Source organism: Chlamydotis macqueenii, chromosome 13 (assembly GCF_036417535.1).
Source record: "Chlamydotis macqueenii isolate bChlMac1 chromosome 13, bChlMac1.mat, whole genome shotgun sequence".
Taxonomy (NCBI): domain Eukaryota; kingdom Metazoa; phylum Chordata; class Aves; order Otidiformes; family Otididae; genus Chlamydotis; species Chlamydotis macqueenii.
This window is the reverse complement of record NC_141568.1, coordinates 16341924-16360572: the sequence shown is the minus strand read 5'-3', so window position 1 is coordinate 16360572 and position 18649 is coordinate 16341924. Positions and strand designations below refer to the sequence as shown.

The following is an 18649-nucleotide window of genomic DNA, read 5'->3' as shown; positions in this document are numbered from 1 at the left end:
ATTTCAGTTCAACTTGAACCCTCCAAAAAAACACACACACCCTATGCAAAACCAAATCTCTTCGCAGGTGCAGTTTTCACTCAGTGAACTGGTTCTACTCTGGCCTTGAACAAAGCCCCGTACTTCATTAACTGCCAATCCTATTTTAATGGTCAAGAGTTACACCTTTAGTAAGCTCCATTTTTAGTTTCCCCTGGTTTTGCTTCAGCCTTACCATATCTCTGAAACATCCTGGGCCATACTTTACCTGGAAAGTAACAACTAGAACTAGTTTGCATTTTATTAACTCCCCAAACAGAGAGTGATGTATTTATTTGGCTATACGTGCTGTGTCAGGTTGTGTCTGACAGGATCAGCCACAGAGGAGAGAGCTTTCGCACTGGTGTAACCAAGATAAAGGAGGTTCGGGAACAAAAGGTGTAAGTGGGACATGGAACAACTGCATCTGCAGGGCTAGCACAGAACAAGGTTTTTTGCATCACGACATCAACAATTATTCTGAACCTGAAGTGTAAAACACAACCAGCCCACGTGGAATTCTGCCATATTTGGTCCTTGTCCAAATACTCTGAAACAAGCAAACAGCTACAGCTTGGATATAACATTCCTGTTGAAGTAACAGCCACACACGTGTAGATTTATTCTTACATACATTTGGAGCCATCAAACACAAAACCTAAGAGGAGTTCAGCTTAGCAGAGCCGCTGAGCGACTAACAGGCTCGAACCACACGTACAAAGTCAATGCGCAGTGGGCACCAACACCCTCGGTTTCCCTTTGGAAAATGCCAGCTGGCATCTAACCTCCCGCCAGCCCCTGATAACGATGAATCACCATCTTGCTGTAATGCTGAGCTGTAGGAAAGGTTTTGTTTTAAACAGGTTTGATGGGAGTTATGGAATATGAATGACCATGAACACATGAATCAGTTCTCACACACCACTCAATCACTATTTCAGAAAAAAACAAACAAACAAACAAAAAAACCAACAAAAAAACCCTGTTTAGAATTAGGAGTGTGATGGTTCCTGGCAAGAGGAAATGGCATTTTCTTGACAGGAACTGCACCTGGGGAACAGAGGGTTCTAGTATTACACAGCAGCACTGATCTATACAGTACTGCCTGTAACACTCACAGGAGCCCAAGGACTGCTTGCAGGCCTAAGGAACACAGGAAGAAATGTCAGCTTCACCTCCAAAAAGAAGGGCACAGCAGTCAGTTTTATTAAGCATAAATAAATGAAATTTTGCGGGAAATACTGCAATATTCAAGTTAAACACATGCAAGCTCTTAATTTCTATACAAAGGAAAAAGGCACACATCAAAATGGGATCATATGCACAGTCTTTTATTAAAAATGCAATTGTATTTAACATTTTATCAGTTTTATCATATGAAACCAAAATGATGGACCAATGCACATGTTGATACAGATCCTGCATGTTGGCAAACCATATGTAACTCTCACAAAGGCACCTGCTGAGATGGGATCTGACACCCCCCAAATCTCTCTGTCCCTTCAGACAGGGAAGGGGTTGCTTCCTGCCCAGCTGACCTGGCAGAGTGCAAGCTGGTGCGCTGCTGCACCCCAAGCACCCATCCCTCTGAAAGGAAGAGCTTTTGGTTCAAATGAACAGCCTTGGCCTAGCCCCTCCTTCCTAACACACTGCCGTCCTTGCCCCTCCCAGAGCTCCTCTATTCCCTACTCCTTCCTCTCTTCATTCTGCTGATTCCAAACTGCCACCAGTCCCACCCTCCCCGAGTCCTAAACTTTTCATGCCAGCAAGTCCTTAAGGCTCCATACCAACCCCACTAATGCATCAGCACAGGAACAGGCTTGGCTTAATCCAAATAGCAGCAAATAAATCAAAACATCGCAGAGACACAAGCTATGAACAGCTGCAATCACAAAAGGGTGAGGAAACCCAAAAGAACTGCTCCACATTATCTCCTCGTGCCCTTTTTCAGCTCTGCCTGTCTCAGAAGTCAAATGCTTTGCACCCAACTCGTCAGCAACAGCCAAGATGCAAAGTTGCCTTTAATTTTTGTCTGTTACAGAGGAACTTTTCAGGAAGGAGGGACTGACATAGGGAAGTATCTGGGCTGTTAAGAGAGCACATTTCGTTATCTACACTGTTTTATTCACTTTGACTCACCAGAGTGTTACAAGTGAAGATCGGAGTCACTGCAGTTGTTAAATACCTTTGGTTAGCTGCTGACATCCTGTTTTAAATCTCAAGGCACATGCTACAGCAGTAGTCCTGACCTCACACTTCTGACTAATTTCAGCTGAAGATGCTTGAGAGCAGGGCATTGGAAGCATCTGCATAGCCATTACTTAAATCATCTTGTCAAGAATTTATCTCCTCCTGCAGCTAATCTGGAGCCTTTACTAGAAAAGGATTTAATTAGAAGTTAGTTGAAATGATTAGCAGAATCACTGTCATATTTTTAGTAACAAAGCATAAGCATGCACACCCTCTCAATTCAGAGATCATACAATTTTCCAAGAGCACACTAAACCAGGCACTATGCAAGGTCATTTTATATTCCAAAACTGAAGGATGCTAGAGGAGGCAGAGCTAAGTGCTCTACCCTACACTACGCAGGCAGCACAGGAGAAACGCGAACAGAAAAAGGAGTCCCAGTCCTTATGCCCTGTGCTAACCCTCTAAGCTACCCCAGGGTAAGCAGACTTTTAATGCTTTTCTGTTGAAGTACCTCAGGGCACAAGAAAGCAGCATGAGAATTCACATTTGCTCCTTTTACTGCAGACATTTCTCCTATCCTCTTGTACGATATTCAAACTCTGAAGCTTGATTGATTTTAATGACACCCAAAGGCTGACATCAGTTTAACAACTGCATTTTTTAACACAATACAGAAGGCACGGTGTTATTTACCATACTTTAAAGACCTTCCTTCTTGACTTCAGGGCAACAATTTATTATAAGCTTTCATGTATCTACTAGGAAACAGACTGCAAGTGATGTTAGCTTTTCTACTGCTTCTTTGGAGAACATACTGTATCGGCTGTATAGGAGGAACACTAGTCAGGTACTTCAAATATAACGTCTGAAAGACAGCAAAATAAAAGGACTAAGTGATAAGAAAAAAAAGCAAACACATCCATGATTTTATTACAAAAACACCCAGCAACTGTATTTAACACAAAAACAGTAACTGAGAGTCTCATTTTATTTTTCTTTCAGTGTACATGCTCATTATTATTCCATTTAATTTACAGAAGGGCTATGTAAAATGAAACTAAAGTTAGAGAGGAAACAAAAGGAAGGTTGAGGCATAGAATTTTCTTAGCAAGCAATGATCACAGGAGACAGCACAGATTGAACAGGGATTCAACAGGAGTGACACCTAGGGATAAAGGTAAACAGTAACTTTTTCCTTATCCATTAGATTCTCCATGGGGCTTTTTTGTTTGTTTTAGCAAAACAGTTTAGAGTATCACAGTATACAGGAAGACTAAATGGCAAAGAACGTCTCACACACACACACCACATTTATCCCTGCTACTGGTCCAGGATCCAAAACTTCAGTCAACATTCGATTTCCTATCTCTCATTCATTGATAAACTATACAGGATTACACTGTACATGGAGTTAAAATTACAAAAATGTTGTATTTACAAAATCTGTACACACATAGTAAAACTCACAAAATTGTCATCTATGTATCACAAGTTGCTACACCAAAAATATTAAAAATGGGATAAAATTATACATTTCTCTTGTCCATTTTTAAAAAGGGTTCAATATTTCAAAGACAGACCATCTATTTCCCCCAAATAAGACTGGTAAGATAACTAGAAACCTAAAGTATCCTCCTGGGATAAAATGTCGCGAGCAGCATCTCCCAACTAGAAAGAAGCCTATATCCTGTCTGCTGGGGTGGGGTGTGCAGTTAGCATATATGTACAGAAATGGTGAAACTACAATAAGGATGTCTTTGGCTAAACCTTTGGCATAAATTAAAATCATACATCAAAAGTTACAAAAAAAGGTTTTCTTGGTGATGGCAGAGCTTGGGAATTTCTTTCTGAGATACCACTATATACATCTTTTATTTCTCTAAGGAAAGAGTAGGTACAAAGGATTTTGGAACAGAGGCAAATGAGGCAACATTATTTCTTCGTTAAATTTTTCTGTAGTATGAAAAATTGTATCAAACCTTTTCACTAAAACATAATTCAATCATAGAAACAACCTCTTCCAGGTTTTTTTTTTTTAACTGCATATGAAAAAAAAATTAGTAAACCAACCATGGCAGGAAAAAAAAAATGTTTCAGCATATCAAGTACATATTAGTGCAGGAAGGTGGATAAATTTGATCCACTGTATAAATAAGCTTTATGCACAGCGTACATTAAATAACCATCACACCCCACTCACACCCAGTACACAGATGCTCCTCAGTGAAGATAAACGTTTATCAAGTAATTAAAGTGTATGTAGTGCAAATGTTACAACCAAGTATTATGCACATGCTACTTGCTTGGTTTAAAGTTACACAAAGATGTGGTGCCTGAAATCATGGACATATATACATCCTTGTCACACTTGGTACAATGTCCTAAGCCACAGAAATACCGATGTGTTTATATCTATATATACACACACACGTTTTCTTAAAATGTGACCACCACATCAATACAGTAACACAAACAGACTAAAATCAATACCTGCTTCCAGATGCTCCAAGGCTCAGAAAGTTTGTGCTTCTAACTCTTGCAGTCATTATGTGCCCCTCTTCCATTTCCCCCTTCTGCCAGCTAAGAAGGGGAGACAGTCTCTTCAGGTCTGTGCTGCATAGGATGAGGGCAACGGAGAGGAATAAACGACGGCACAGGCACCTAAGCTGCTTTCCTCCATCAACAGTTCCATGCCCCATGATGAAGGGTTGAGAGAATTTCCTCTCCACACCGCTCCTGGGTGGAAAGGCTTATTGAAGAAAAAAAAAAAAAAAAAAATCGTAACGTGCTTTCCATGTTATAAGTGGCAGCAAATCAAGGCACGCTGTACTAATTTTGTAGCATTGAGATTAGCTGACTTTGCAGGGATGCTCACTGGGGAAGGTCCGATGTTCTCAACTGGCTGCTGGGCCGTGTTGGGCCATAGAGAGTAACAGAAGCTATGTGATTATTCTGCATCACCTGCAAAAGGACAGCGAGAGAAAAGGGAAATTAAAAGAGCTGTACACCAAACAGGAACTCTGTAGAGTGGAAAAGGTGAATATGCAACTGATCTGCCTGAAAAAAAGAAATTCCAGCAACAAAAGAAAGCAACAAGCTTTGGGCTAGTTCCTAAAAACGGTCTCTAGATTTCCATGACACACCTAAACACCAGCATGCCCCACCACTACTCAGAGCCGAGTGCAAGCTCAGCTCTAGGCGACAAAATTGAAGTTCCCGCTTTCACACACAAATGTACAACCTCAGAGAAGAGACTGGAAAGTTGCTGTTTCTGCCAGTAAGCTCTAAAAATATAGCCACTCCCAAGCGTTGGGTTTTATTGAAATGGGAAATAAGCAGCTAGTCATAATAAGAGCAAACTCCTCACCTTCTCTTGCTCAAACAAATACAAAAGTTTTTCTCCTAACCTCAAAGATCATTCGTTGCAGTCCAAAGCAAAAAGTTGACCCAAATGGGTTAGTGTTGTTCGGAGATGACGACCTGAACAGAAAAGGGGGGAGGGTAAACAAAAAAAAGTATGAGAATCAGGAACTTCTTAAGGAAGATAACCACTCAGTAATAAAAGGTAAATTATAGCATCTTTAACTTTCTTTTGATGAAAGCCATGATAATCTGCATTATGCAACATCATTGCTAGACTCCAAGTGAGCCAGAGGACACCTCTGCTTAGTGTCACAGAGCCATTATTAATACTCTGGGAGAAAGTAATCAAAGAGTTACTAACGACCTCTACAGGAAAACTTTTTCACTTAACAGGAAGAATCCTGAAAATAAACAGATACATAGGAAGAGAGAAGCATAATGTAATCTATTATAAGTTATTTTTGTGCAAGATCCTTTCCCACTCTTCAGACTACTCCATGTCTCAGCCCCTACCATATGTATTTACTATATGCTGTCTATTAATCCACTGGTTTTAGATGCTGAAATAGAATAATCCAAATTTTATTAAACAGTGTTTTTCAAGATTATCACTTGTCTTTGAATTATTTCCAATATTTTTGGATCATATATATGACAATGGCAGACTCCTGCTGACTGCAACGGATTTTAGATTACAGCCAAAAAATCCCCCTGGAAAGTATTTACCTTTTGGCCTCCCTTGTAACTGGTCAGTTTCTCAGATTGCATATCTGAGACATTTGAGATGTGCTCAGTAAAGCAAACTCTGGTTGAACTACCCTTCACAACACAGATGAAAAATAGAGGGGCTCTATGTAATCACTGTTTCACCTCAGCTTTTCTTTACATGGGTTCTGCTCTAATGATCTCTCTGGCATACAACAGGAGTAAAGGGCAGCAAAGGGCACAATGATTTAGGTGGAAAAAAAAGAAAAAAAGTAAAACAAAATCACATGAAAGCCTGACGAAATACCTTGTTTGGTATATCTGAAATTGCTGCAGTATTTTCATAGTACCCATGACTTACCCTCGTCCCGGCATAAATCATAGTTTCATATCATACCATACAATGAAAACTCAAACAGATAACGCCTGTTTAACCCAATACCCAGCTCAATCCCTGCACAAATACAGCAAACGTAAAGACTATTCTATCATCAGCCTGAAAGAACTGTAGAACAACCATGTATGTTCATAAAAGCAAGCTTCTTCAGATGGACTGCTATCATATAAACTACAGACTGTGCCACACGATGTCACATTGTTGAAATGCACGTCAGTAACAAAATCTACACTATTTATTACACATACAGACAGAGACTTTTTATATGCTGCTTAGCTCTTATCTGGATATTACAGTTCAAGGAATTTTAGAAATGTTTTCATTCTGCTTGTCAGTGTTTCCTCTGAGAACAGCAATCTAGTCTTCTTAGTGGCCAAAAAGTCTGAACCTTTAACAGCAAAGCAGCCTCAGAGTAACTAGTAAACACCCTTCCTCTGCCATCAGCTCAAACCATGCCAAGCAAAACAGAGAGAGATCTTTACCTGTGAAGTACCACTGGCTTCTCTACAGGGTGCCCCAGAAGGTCCTGAATACTGTCCCACTGTAAATACATCAAAGACTTTGTGTTAAAATGAGGCACATGAAAACTTGTTCTTAAATCTAGGAAGAATCTAGTGTACATTTTTGTTTGTGACATGTTCATTTGCTGAATAACATAGAAGATGTATTTACAGAAGTATTTTGCAACTAGAGCCATATTCAGCAGTGGAAACTATCCATTGCTAGAGCTAGAAAATTCTCTCAGGGTTTATTCTCTTTTTTGTCTCAAAATACCTTTGAATTAGAATTATTAATGAAAAAATCTACGGGTCTTATGGGTAAAATGTAGCTGAAAAGTCTTGTAGCATTTCAGGGACACCTCAGAGTGCAAAGCAGCTGTGGGAACCTTCAATCCTTAACAAACAAAATATTTAAACCACAAACATACATTAACTTCTGGCTTTCAACTTTTCTATTTTAAAACAACATGATACACCTGCTATTATTTCTCCAAAGGGCATTGCAAATTCAGCAGATCATTTAGGTGGCTTAAGAAAAGAAGGAAAACATTCAATTCTGCACAGACTTACCTTGCTGTATGTTGTGCATGTTTCCGTCTGTGAATCAGCACTATCTATGAAAGAAAAACAGAAAAGCCTTTATGGCTCATGCTTGAACGGCCTCCTATATAATCCTTTATTTTGGGAGGTTAGTTCAGATAATGGGAGACATACAAACATTAGACTGGTTCATATACAAATTTCCCAGCATTTACTAGCAACCAGAATTTTCAACAACACTGATTAAATGCCAGTTAAGACAATTAAGCAAATCTGCCTCTCCACAGCAAGCTCCAAGTTTGAACACTATTTATATTTAAGCTGTAATCTCACATACAAGAACATCAGTGTAAAAGGAACTGTATTTCCTTGCAATAGGTTAACGTGCCTCATCAGGACAGCGTGATGTGCCACTCATCGAGCCCAAACACTCTGCCGCGCTCGGAAAGGAAGCCAGCTAAACTGACAGCTTGAGACTCAGGAGCTAGCAGGGCTGAAATCAGCTAAAAGGCCACTCTTCAAAAACACAGACAGCAGAGTGCTCAGGAATTGCAGTCCCCAGTATCATTCTTGTGGCAAAAGGAAAAACCCCAACCCTATACTTATTAAACAACAACAAAGCTGCAGGTGAGGACAGCATTGCATTTATGCTTACAGTCTTAAAACCAAATTGTTTGCTGGTGGTTTCAAGCACTGTTTCATGAGTACATTCGGGCACTTCTGAATACTGAAAGCACCTTCTTGAAGCAGTGGGAATGAAGGTAGACACTGAACAAGTCAAACACAGCAAAATGGAGTTTAATTTGATTGAAAGCTCCTCTGTATTTCCCACTGCTAAATAAACATGGTCTCTTTGTGTTGAAGAGTTGTGTCTGTGTGACTTGAACTCTGGCTGTCAATTTATTGTCTGAAATTGAACTACAGATAGGAGTTAATAAAGTTCCATCAGGCAGTGCCACCTGATGTTAAAAGACAGGGCTCTTCATAAATGTTACAACATTTGTTTACAGCTTGCTACATGTCCTGAACATAAGCTAGAGACCAGAGAGGTCAGTTGAAAACAAACCAAAAGCCAGAGACATTCAGAAGAGATTCATGGTACTACTTGAAGTGAATAAAGATAATCAGAAGTGAATGCCTTTGAAGTATTGCAGAATAACCCAAGGGAAAATAATTTAAGTGAGCAGCACTTCACACGTATTCTCTTGGCTGAAGCACAAATCAACTTTCATATAAGCTTGTGTATACAGACATTGTTTTTCCAGGTTTTTGTTCAAACTGCTGTGACAGCAACGGAAAATTGCACATAGGCAAGTACTTTCAGTGAACGCAAATCAAAGTGAAGAAAGCATCACTGACCAAAATCTAGCCAGGGTCCAGTATTCCCTGGATAATCAAAATATACACTTTCCCAGCACCTCTGTTAATTCTTACATTAAAGAAGTTTACCACAATCACTGTGATTTTCAGTCAAAAAAGGTTAACATTACTTAAATGCACAGAGTGGGCACATATAAATGTCTTGGGGAATTCAGCACTACTGATTTTTTTTTATATATATATATTTTTTTTTTTTTTTCATAAACACATACATATACACACACACATATTTTCAAATGGAGATTTTCAAGTGAACACAACAGACACACTTTGTTTATAGCACATGGAGCCAACATATTCCGGATGTTTACTCTCATTCCCAGCTAAACCAGTTTATATTAAATATGATGAATAAGCCTTTCAAGAGCACGTTCAGCATTTAAATGTCCAAAGTGGATTAGACAGACCAGCTCACATCAACACTGCCTTACGGATTTGAGCCTCCAGATACAAGGTAATTTATTTTAGCAGAGTGGCAGCATTACAGAAAATTAGTGATGTTGCAGCTAAATATTTGCAGGATCCAACTAGTAAACAAGGTAGTGTACATAAAAATCAGAGAAGTACTGAACTTGACCTGAAGTAGTTTTTTCTCTTAAAAACTAGAAGCTTAAACCTAGGATTTCTCCTCTGTCTCAATGACATTCACTGTTAGCATCCTCTGATAATGCAGAACACATTAGAAATGAAAACTGATCATACCTCCCCTTTTGAGCATTTTGTGGTACCTGCCCCCTGAAGCAGGACAACAGATGAACTACTCACCTCGCTTAATGACTAGTGGAATCTTGAATTCACAGCGATGGTAACTAGAAAGGGCAAATCAAAGCTATTAGAAAACAGAAACCCCAAAATAAACCGCATAGCACAAACTTAGGGCTCTTAATAACCAGTTTAATGAAAAGTCATGCGAATAATAAATTGGGAGTCTCAATGTTAACAGATTAAGAAAAGCTCTCGTTTTTATTTTCTACATCAAAGAAGGCAGCAGCCTGGGAATGTCCTAAAATAATTTTCTAAAGGACAGCACAAATTATTCTGCTGTTACACAGAGTAGATGGAGAAATACTCAGCTTAGAAACAGTACTAGAGATTTCTTTAGCACTAATGCCAACTGCCTGAAAACATGTTCTCTTTAATCAGACATCCAATCACTTACTTCGTAACTCAGATTCCTCCCTTAAAGAGTTAACATTTTTAAAGTATTGAAAACATGTTCTGAAGCACGAGGTTTGTTTTTTTTTTTTTTTTAATTACTAACTGAAACGATGTCAGCAAAAAGCCAGCAGCCTACCTACCAGTAAAAGGACAGTCTTGCTAATAGGAAGTTTGCCTCTAGCAAGACAGTTTGCACATTATATATAGCTGGACCAAGAACTACCTTACCTCATTTACTGCTTTAAGACATACTTGACAATATAAAGGCATTTAAAAGTAAAAAGAAAATAATAATTTTTAAAAGTGATAATTATTATGGCTGAGACCTCCATGGATTACCAGATACACCAAAGACACTTGGGAAAAACTACTTGGGAAAAATTCTATAAAGGGAACATAAGATTTCCTTTTCAGATATTTTAAAATAATCTGTTAACAGATCAGTTCTTTACACTTACATGTTAAAGTTATAATGACCAGGATAATTTGTATGCAGGACAAATTTCTTCACCTTGTGAGTGTTTGCATCAAAGAGAATATCCTATTGAAGAAAAACCAGACAGACATGAAGCAATTTGGATAGAGGAAGGTGGCTTTCCCCAAACTAATCTGACATTAGTTACAATGGCACCCATATATAGCGATAAATATCCATCTCACTGGAAGCAAATGAGACAATGAAAAGCAGTAACTGAAAGTGAGACTCTCCGTACATTCAAGTAAACGCACATTTTCTCCAGCAGTCAATCACAACTGCAGTTTCATTTGCCAATGCTGGCAAGCTTTCCAAGGAGGTCTTGCTTTTCTACATATTTACAGTAACGTAGGGAGGGACACGAAGGTTGAACTACATCCCACCACTCGGCAAACTTTCACAACTGGTGTTATGGCACATCTATCGGGTCTGTGGGACAGGAGCGTGGATTTCAGAAACGAGAACGAGGGTATCTATGCATCAGGTACGGCACAGGGAGAAAACCTAAGAGAATGCAAAAGCACAAACCAAGAGCTCTCCATCCACTAGTGGAGATAATAAAATGTTACTGACTGAACTTGTAAGTGCTAGAGAAAAGTCAGTGCTGGTTTTCATATCCAGAGACTCCTAAGGCAGCAATCAAGTGTTTTGCAGTCTCATTTCCCACAGCCTTTGGCCTTCTGAAAGGATTGCTGTGTAACTAAATCAAAACTTTACACGAGTTTGTTTATGGAAGCTTCCCACTCACCACTCCAAGCGTGAAATAGTTGAAGAAGTAGTCATTGCACTTTGATGGGACCTGCTTATGGGGCGAGGGTGAATGGATTTTCATCTGCAAGAAACACATTTTTCAGATGTATTTAACGCTCACAAAGATGAACGCCATTAACAACATCATTACGTTCAAATTGCCATAATCTCATTTGAAGTCCTTGTTCAAACATGTAAGAACCGTGCTCCATGACAGGACCATCAGCTGCTTGCAGGGGCACGATGACACAGTTCTTTTTAGTTATCTGAAGTAAAAGGTTTACTCCTATGCTGCTATGAAAAACATTAGGAAAGGATCAAAGTATGTGCTAACCTTATTTTACATAAAATACAATTAAAAACCAGGTAGTATGCATATTTCCTAAGGCTTATTTGGACTCAAAAGTGCTCCCATTTTTATCAATTTTTAAGTCAGTTCAAGTCATGCAATTTTTTGTTTTGTTTTTAAATTTAAACAGATTTTCATCAATTTAGCTTACAAAAGCTTTTTAAAATCAAATTATATAACGGTTCATCCTGGGCTAGTATATGTCAGGTGAAGCACTCATAAGTCGCACTACACAGAAGTTTAACTTCGGTGGCCTTGCAGAACACAGGCCCTGTGATTAAAACGTGACAGCACTGAACAGAAACAAAGTTCTCTGCCTGAACCTGTTCCTCACCTTATCTTCAGACTTGTAGAAGACTTTGTGCGGAGACCCCAGGGTGCTCAGCACATCCTGGCACGAATCACCAAAGTACACACAACGCTCAAATACCCGCATCTTGGCATCGGCTAAAACACCCGGGCCACAACCTGAGGAACGGAAAACAACTCAAAATGCATCCTTTCTGATCAGAGAATACATCAGCAAATCAACACCAAAAGCTTGGCATTTTGTTATTTATCACAAGCCAGTTGCATTCTTTAGACAGCAGTGCCAAACTAAATTTAACCCTTTATTTTGCAACAGTTTAAACGTTTCTTATCAAAGTGATGTATGTGCCAACTGTTGCATAGATCCCCATCTTAAGCTCCAACTTCAGCAATGCTATCCTCACTCCCTTGCCATTCACGTGAACATGACTTGTTTTCCTAGTGAGTCTCAATTTATCAGCTGGTTATCAGCAGTAAGTACCAGGAATTATTTCTATCCTTAAAATATTCTACTTTAGCAACTAGAAATGTATCTCCACCTAAAAAAGTAAAGCCTGTGAGATGAAATTCTTCATCCATATTAACGGTATCAGAAAACATGCATTCTTTACTCAGGATTCCCACAGCCTATTAAATCAATAGCAAATACGTTCCTACACAAACAGCGTTAAAATGGATCTTACTGAGTTGCTGACAATGTTACTATATGTTAAGAAATGGAAAGATCTTACAGTCCGTGACCCCATTTGCTTTCAGGAATGCAGCATCTTACATTTACGAGAATGCACGTACACATACGCAGCAGTTACTGCAAAATACAGGATGTGCTCTAAATGCACACTTAGCTTTTCCCACTCTACATTATTCATATAGCCAGTTACCCAATAAAATAAGTCAAAGATCTGAGTCATCTTTGGTGTCTTAAGCAAGAGTTACTTCAAATTAATAGGCTTGCAGAGAAGGTTGTGCTAGAACAGGTGTGTAATATGTTTTACAAAGGAGCTTCTGCAAGCTTTAGTAAGGCAAGAAGAGCACATATCCAGATTGCCTCTGCAAGTTTTAGTCTGAACATTAATGATATACTTTAATAATTACTTTATTCATTGACAATATTTCCTTTAAGCTGCATATATATACTTTTAACTAAACTTGACACTCTACCTTAGAAGTGTCCAATTTCTCAAAATCATTTATATTATTACAATGTTATAGCTAATTCCTTCCCTAGTACACGAGGATCTATGTTCCCTGTCCTAGGCAGCTCTCCATTATCTTCTTCTGTAAAGAGAGAAGCAAAGTAACTTGAAAAGATCTGCTCCATTTTTATTCATAGTTTTTCATTCTTCATCTTAAATTTTCTCCTTTTTAACTTTTGCATGTTGGGAATGTATTCCAAATGTTTCCTCAATATACATACAGCTAGTAATCAGAGGAGGTCAAAACCTGAGCCTGCTAATGAAAACTGCTGAAAACATCTCAGTATTTTTTCTTAAAAACACTGTCAAGTCTCAAGTTATGGTGACTGAACAAGGCTTCTTTGTGGTCATCTTATCCTTCCTTAATTTCTAAGCCCCTGCCTCTGTCTCTGAAAGCACCCATAAGGAGAAGGTATTCAGCAGCCTCTGTCACTTTCACTGCTCTCTCCTACAGCAAATGAAAATGAAATTGAATTTAAAGTGCAGTCTAAGGCTGCAGCATTGATGTAGTCTCTTGCTGGCATTTTTAAAAGCCTTCCAGATCTAATCACAAAAATATCAACATTATACAGCTCACTGGAATCTCAGAAAAAGCACATGTACATAAGGCTTCGGCTTCTTGATTTCTCACAGTTCTTTTAGTGATGAACTTGCATTTGTTTTATTCTACATATACACCTGGAGACAAGTTCCATTTCTGCAAACAGACTCTAAGGACTCAGAACTAGAGAAGACAGGGCTACAGTCCTCCACGGTTTCTCCAGGGCCAGGGAAACGCAGTAGCAGGTAGACTCACCTTCACGGGTTTTTTATTGGGTTTTGTTTCCAATAGTTCAAAATAAGGTATATAGAACACTTTGAAATCACCTGTAAAATCATCAAATAACCTATGCTTAATTTATACTTGATTTGCATTTTCCTCTTTTCCTGAGGAAAGCAACCAGTCCAGTGTTCTGAGTGTCACTAATACCTGCAGTGAGTAGGCGAAGCCGTAAACCTGAGGGCCCAGTTCCATCTCTCAGAACATCAACGTTCTCAGCATACACATTACCAAGGAAACAGCTGAGGGGCATCAAGGGAGCCCTGAAACCAATCAGACAAAAAAATGTGCATAGAATTCACTTAATCTTCACATTTTCCATTAACAACTTGGTATCATCTCACTGGAACAGAGCATGTTAATTTTGACAAAGCTGCATTTAACTCAGACTGTAGATTAAAAGTTATATTAAACACAAGAAAATCTGGGGAAAACCAAAGAGGAACGACAAGGCATCACTCAAATGCAGGACCTTTAGTATCAATGAAACAAACAGCAAGTTTCAAAGACTCCAGAAGTTACAGAAACTGCGTCTAGCCTTTGGATGCCTCCTATGAAGACATACCATTTCAGACTTCTCTCATGGAAAATGGAAGTTGTATAGTTTTTAAAGATACCTACTCTTTGAACTAGGCATATCATTCAAATGCAGCAGCAAAGTCTTCTCTGTGATGCTCTCACTGCCTTGGGAAGGTACTTCATAGCCCAGAACATGAATTCAGCTTGTGCAGGTACACCACAAACAGTTCCTCTGCTTTACTGGGACAGTTCTCATTTTAATTCAGTTACAATATTTGAGAAAATTATAATAGCCCAAATAAAAATATTTTCAATGGAAGGGCTGCTTTTTTAATGTTAGTTTGTATATCCTCTGTAAAACTCACTTTTCTCATGTTAATTTCTCCTCTGTGTGAATGACATCAGCTGAAAATCAGGCTCTGAGCTCTCTCACACACACAGCCCCAGAGCCTCACGTGACAATTAGTGCTTTCACTAAAGCTCACTGTGCCACAGACAACAAAGTTTTTCTGAAGTGCACTTATTGCTAATTAGGAGACAGTGTCTGCATAAACAAGGTTCCCTCCCTTCTGAGCAGTAATCCACAGATGCAGTAATTTTCTCCCAGCCTTCAACCATAACTGTCTCTGCAAAAACTACTGCCTTATCAGTCTGGGTATTTATAAGCTGAAATGAAGAATTTACAGAAGTTCTTCCAATTTCTCCTGGAGAAAGGAACCCCGGGGACCAATGTTTTTAGAAAGAACAAAACATCAGATGTTGTACAATAAATTACTCCTTAAAAGGAGACAGAATACAATACCATAGAAAACACTAACCATATTAAAATACAACTATTCCATTAGCATTAAGGCATGAAGATTAGTTTCCTCAGAATGCTAAGTTCAATCAGGTAAATGTAAATACATTGAATATATGGTAGACTATGTATATGGCTTAAGCCTGAAAATATGTATTTTACAGTTTTCATGCAGTGAGAGAGTTTAAGACCCTTGGCAGGACCCCGCCACGACACAGAGAGTATCAATACGCTACAGAATGTCTGACTGCCTACACCAAGTTTGATTTGTCTAGGGAGAGGGCATTAGCATGCAAACAAAATATAGAGTAAGAATATCCTAACTGCATCTCTTACTAGATTCACTACAGTTCCTCCTTTACTTAATGAATTCACTTTCAGACCAATCGAATTAGCCTACTACAGCTGAGCCAAGCCAATTTTATAGCAACAGAAATCAAACCAACATTTGATTATAAGATCTGAGGACATCATCTATGGAAATTTGAAAGAGGCTGGTATCTGAAGGCATTCTGCACGCTACCAAATTCATAGAAGACCCAAACTGAACTAAAAAAGTATACAATTACATTTAGCATTCACAAAACCCTAAATACATGAGGAAGGAACGGTATATTCTGAATGATCAAACCAGCACGGCCAGCTGTACGTACTTGGTATCCTGCAGACTGTTTCCGTTGTAGATGTACATACGTTTCACAGTCGCACCGTGAGGGATCTGCAGAGAGGCTAGACCATGGGCAAAGTTAGGCTGTGGATATACAAAATCATTCCTGTTACACAACGCACTGGCCACTTCAGGTCACAGTTATAAATTACATTAGAAATAGAGTGTATGTTTACCAATTCAGGTGAGTCTCTAGCCAAAGACAAGGGGGAAAAGGCAACAATAAAACCCCCGTCTAGATGGTGTTTATTTACACTAGACCACTCCTGGATTCCCAGGCTGGGGTGAAATGCTCACCATGTTTATCCACCAAGAGATGGCACTAGTCTGACAGCTGGCCATGGTGTGTTCTGAAAATTCAAGTTTTCTTGGTTGGCTCACTGGCAACTAGCAATATAGAAGTATCTGTACTGAGTTCTAGGAAATCGGCTATCTTAAAGCTAGAACTTCTTTTTTCTCTCCCACTGCATTAATTTCAGTCTTTAATGTTTTTATTTGTTTGTAAAATGCTTTTATCTGATGAACAGAGACTCAGTCATTAAATAGATTTTTCACTCTCCTTATGACCACGTTCTTAAACATTGTTTTGATAGAGATTTTGAGTGTTCTGATCAAATAGAAAGCACGCTAACGAAGTCAGATTCATTCTCCTAGTGCAGTAAGAGACTACTACTTTCAACTCTGAAGATGACAGCACCTTCTCCAAGATCGTCAACATACTTTGCTGGCACTGGACAGAAAAGAAACTAACTTGGTCACAAGGCGTCGACAAAAACAAGATGCACGGTATGAAAGGTAAGATAAACACAAAAAGTTATCCTTAGGGGAAAAGTTATCCTTAGGGGAAAAGTTATCCTTAGGGGAAAAAGAAAAACAAAAACGCAGAGTAATGACTTTCACCCCTGTAGGTATGTAGAAGGGAACCTCCACTACTGAGCAAATCTAGAGATGCCCTGATGTCAATACTCTTTCTGAATTTGCCCAGAGCACAAACACCTCAAAATAGCTTTCTAAAGTAGTCAGACTTTAGATTACTTTTAAACATACTTATGCCTTAGCAACAGAGAAATCTTCTCTAGAGCCACAGAAGTGCCTGGGCCATCTATACCTCATTTCTTAACAGAAACAGTGAGTAGGTTTTCATGTTCTCCTCACCTGCAGTTTGTTACAAGCAACATAAAAACCCCAAAGTCTTCTTCGGAGTTTTTTCATTTCCATAAGCAGAGATTACGCTGCTCTGTTAACTAGTTTAGCATTCCTATCATGATGCTCTCTGAGCTGTAAAGATTTTGACATCTTCAAATTTCATTTCACTCTTCAGTCTTCCCTGATGTTCCCCCCTGAAAGGTTCCAAAAATAGTTGTCTTCCCTGTGGAATGTTTCATTCTACTCCATTTTCTAAACTATTCTATTTCTACCTATTTATAATCCTGGGGATAACTTTGCCTTTCACTCTGTGCAAACATTTTACTAACCTTATTTAAGCAACTAGATGAAAGACACTTGAGAACAGAAAATTATTTTCTCCACTGTTCCGGCAGCTATGAAGAATTGCATCATCCCCAAGAACCACCCTAACGTCCCTCTCAAAGCATGTTCACTCCAAGCATTCTGTAACTATCGCCAATTATTTTCCTAGTTACCTGAACCACGTACCAAAACAAGACACACAGATTCAATGCCTAAAATTTATTCTAGTAGTTTTCTTTAAACACCTTTTAGTTTTAGGCAGTCCTGCAAAGAGCAGGGAATTGGACTCGGCGATCCTTATGGATCCCTTCCAACTTGAGATATTCTACGATTCTATGATCTTTTCAACTCTTCAGTGTAACAATTGACTTTCCTAGCAGGTTGGTCATTTCATTAATAAATGCCCTGAGAATCCTTGCATGAAAAGCAAACACTCTGTGCTGGGACATTCTTTCTGCTCAGCTTACTAGGTTTCTATTTACCTTCCAATATTTCTGAAACCCGACTGACCTTCACTACTGCTAAATAGTAACTTCCCCTGGTGACCCTGTTCTCTCACATACCAAAATTCAACTACTAAAGTACTAGGCTGTGACATAGAAACATGTGTCAACATGTTGGTTGATTTCTCCCACTTTGTTTTGGCTCTTTATGTGCTTCTTTTTATTTTAATACCATACAGCATGCATTTTTTTTTAACTGATAAGCCTAGGTGATACAACTGAGAGCGTTTCCAGACTAAAGCAAAACAAGTTATGCATACATTTTTGTTAGCAGAGGTGGAAATCACCTGATCTTGTTCCCACTATAGATAGTGATTTCCAAAGATTCTGGAGAACACAGTAATACATTCAATTATTCAGTAACTCATCAAACATTTGGTGAACACGCAAGCAGGCATTACAAATAAAGCTCATTAATTTGGCTTTCTAAAAGCACCCATACTGAAGGACACTTCAGATAAAAATGCATTTTATGAACTCTACCCCAGTTTAGTTGTGTAATCTCTTTGATGAGATTCAAAATTATCTGATAAAAGAA

General features: G+C 38.8%; 1 protein-coding gene across 7 annotated transcripts in view; it reads right to left on the bottom strand.

Moving 5' to 3' along the window:
- Positions 1 to 1225: 1225 nt before the first annotated feature.
- Positions 1226 to 18649, bottom strand: part of PHAF1 (phagophore assembly factor 1) — a 36727-nt gene continuing 19303 nt past the window's right edge. For 2 of the 7 annotated variants that reach the window (XM_086758118.1, XM_086758117.1), the window contains exons 8-18: positions 16125 to 16222; positions 14304 to 14416; positions 12163 to 12296; positions 11478 to 11561; positions 10713 to 10795; positions 9862 to 9905; positions 7747 to 7790; positions 7159 to 7217; positions 5619 to 5691; positions 5087 to 5172; positions 3182 to 4960 (exon numbers count right to left, since the gene is read on the bottom strand). In XM_086758118.1, coding sequence (XP_086614244.1) covers positions 4891 to 4960; positions 5087 to 5172; positions 5619 to 5691; positions 7159 to 7217; positions 7747 to 7790; positions 9862 to 9905; positions 10713 to 10795; positions 11478 to 11561; positions 12163 to 12296; positions 14304 to 14416; positions 16125 to 16222 — 888 coding nt within the window. In that variant the 3' untranslated portion in view covers positions 3182 to 4890. Of the gene's footprint in view, positions 3077 to 3181; positions 5173 to 5618; positions 5692 to 7158; positions 7218 to 7746; positions 7791 to 9861; positions 9906 to 10712; positions 10796 to 11477; positions 11562 to 12162; positions 12297 to 14303; positions 14417 to 16124; positions 16223 to 18649 lie in introns of those variants that run through there. The other 5 variants (XR_015260014.1, XR_015260013.1, XR_015260012.1 and 2 more) reach the window with 5 other exon arrangements.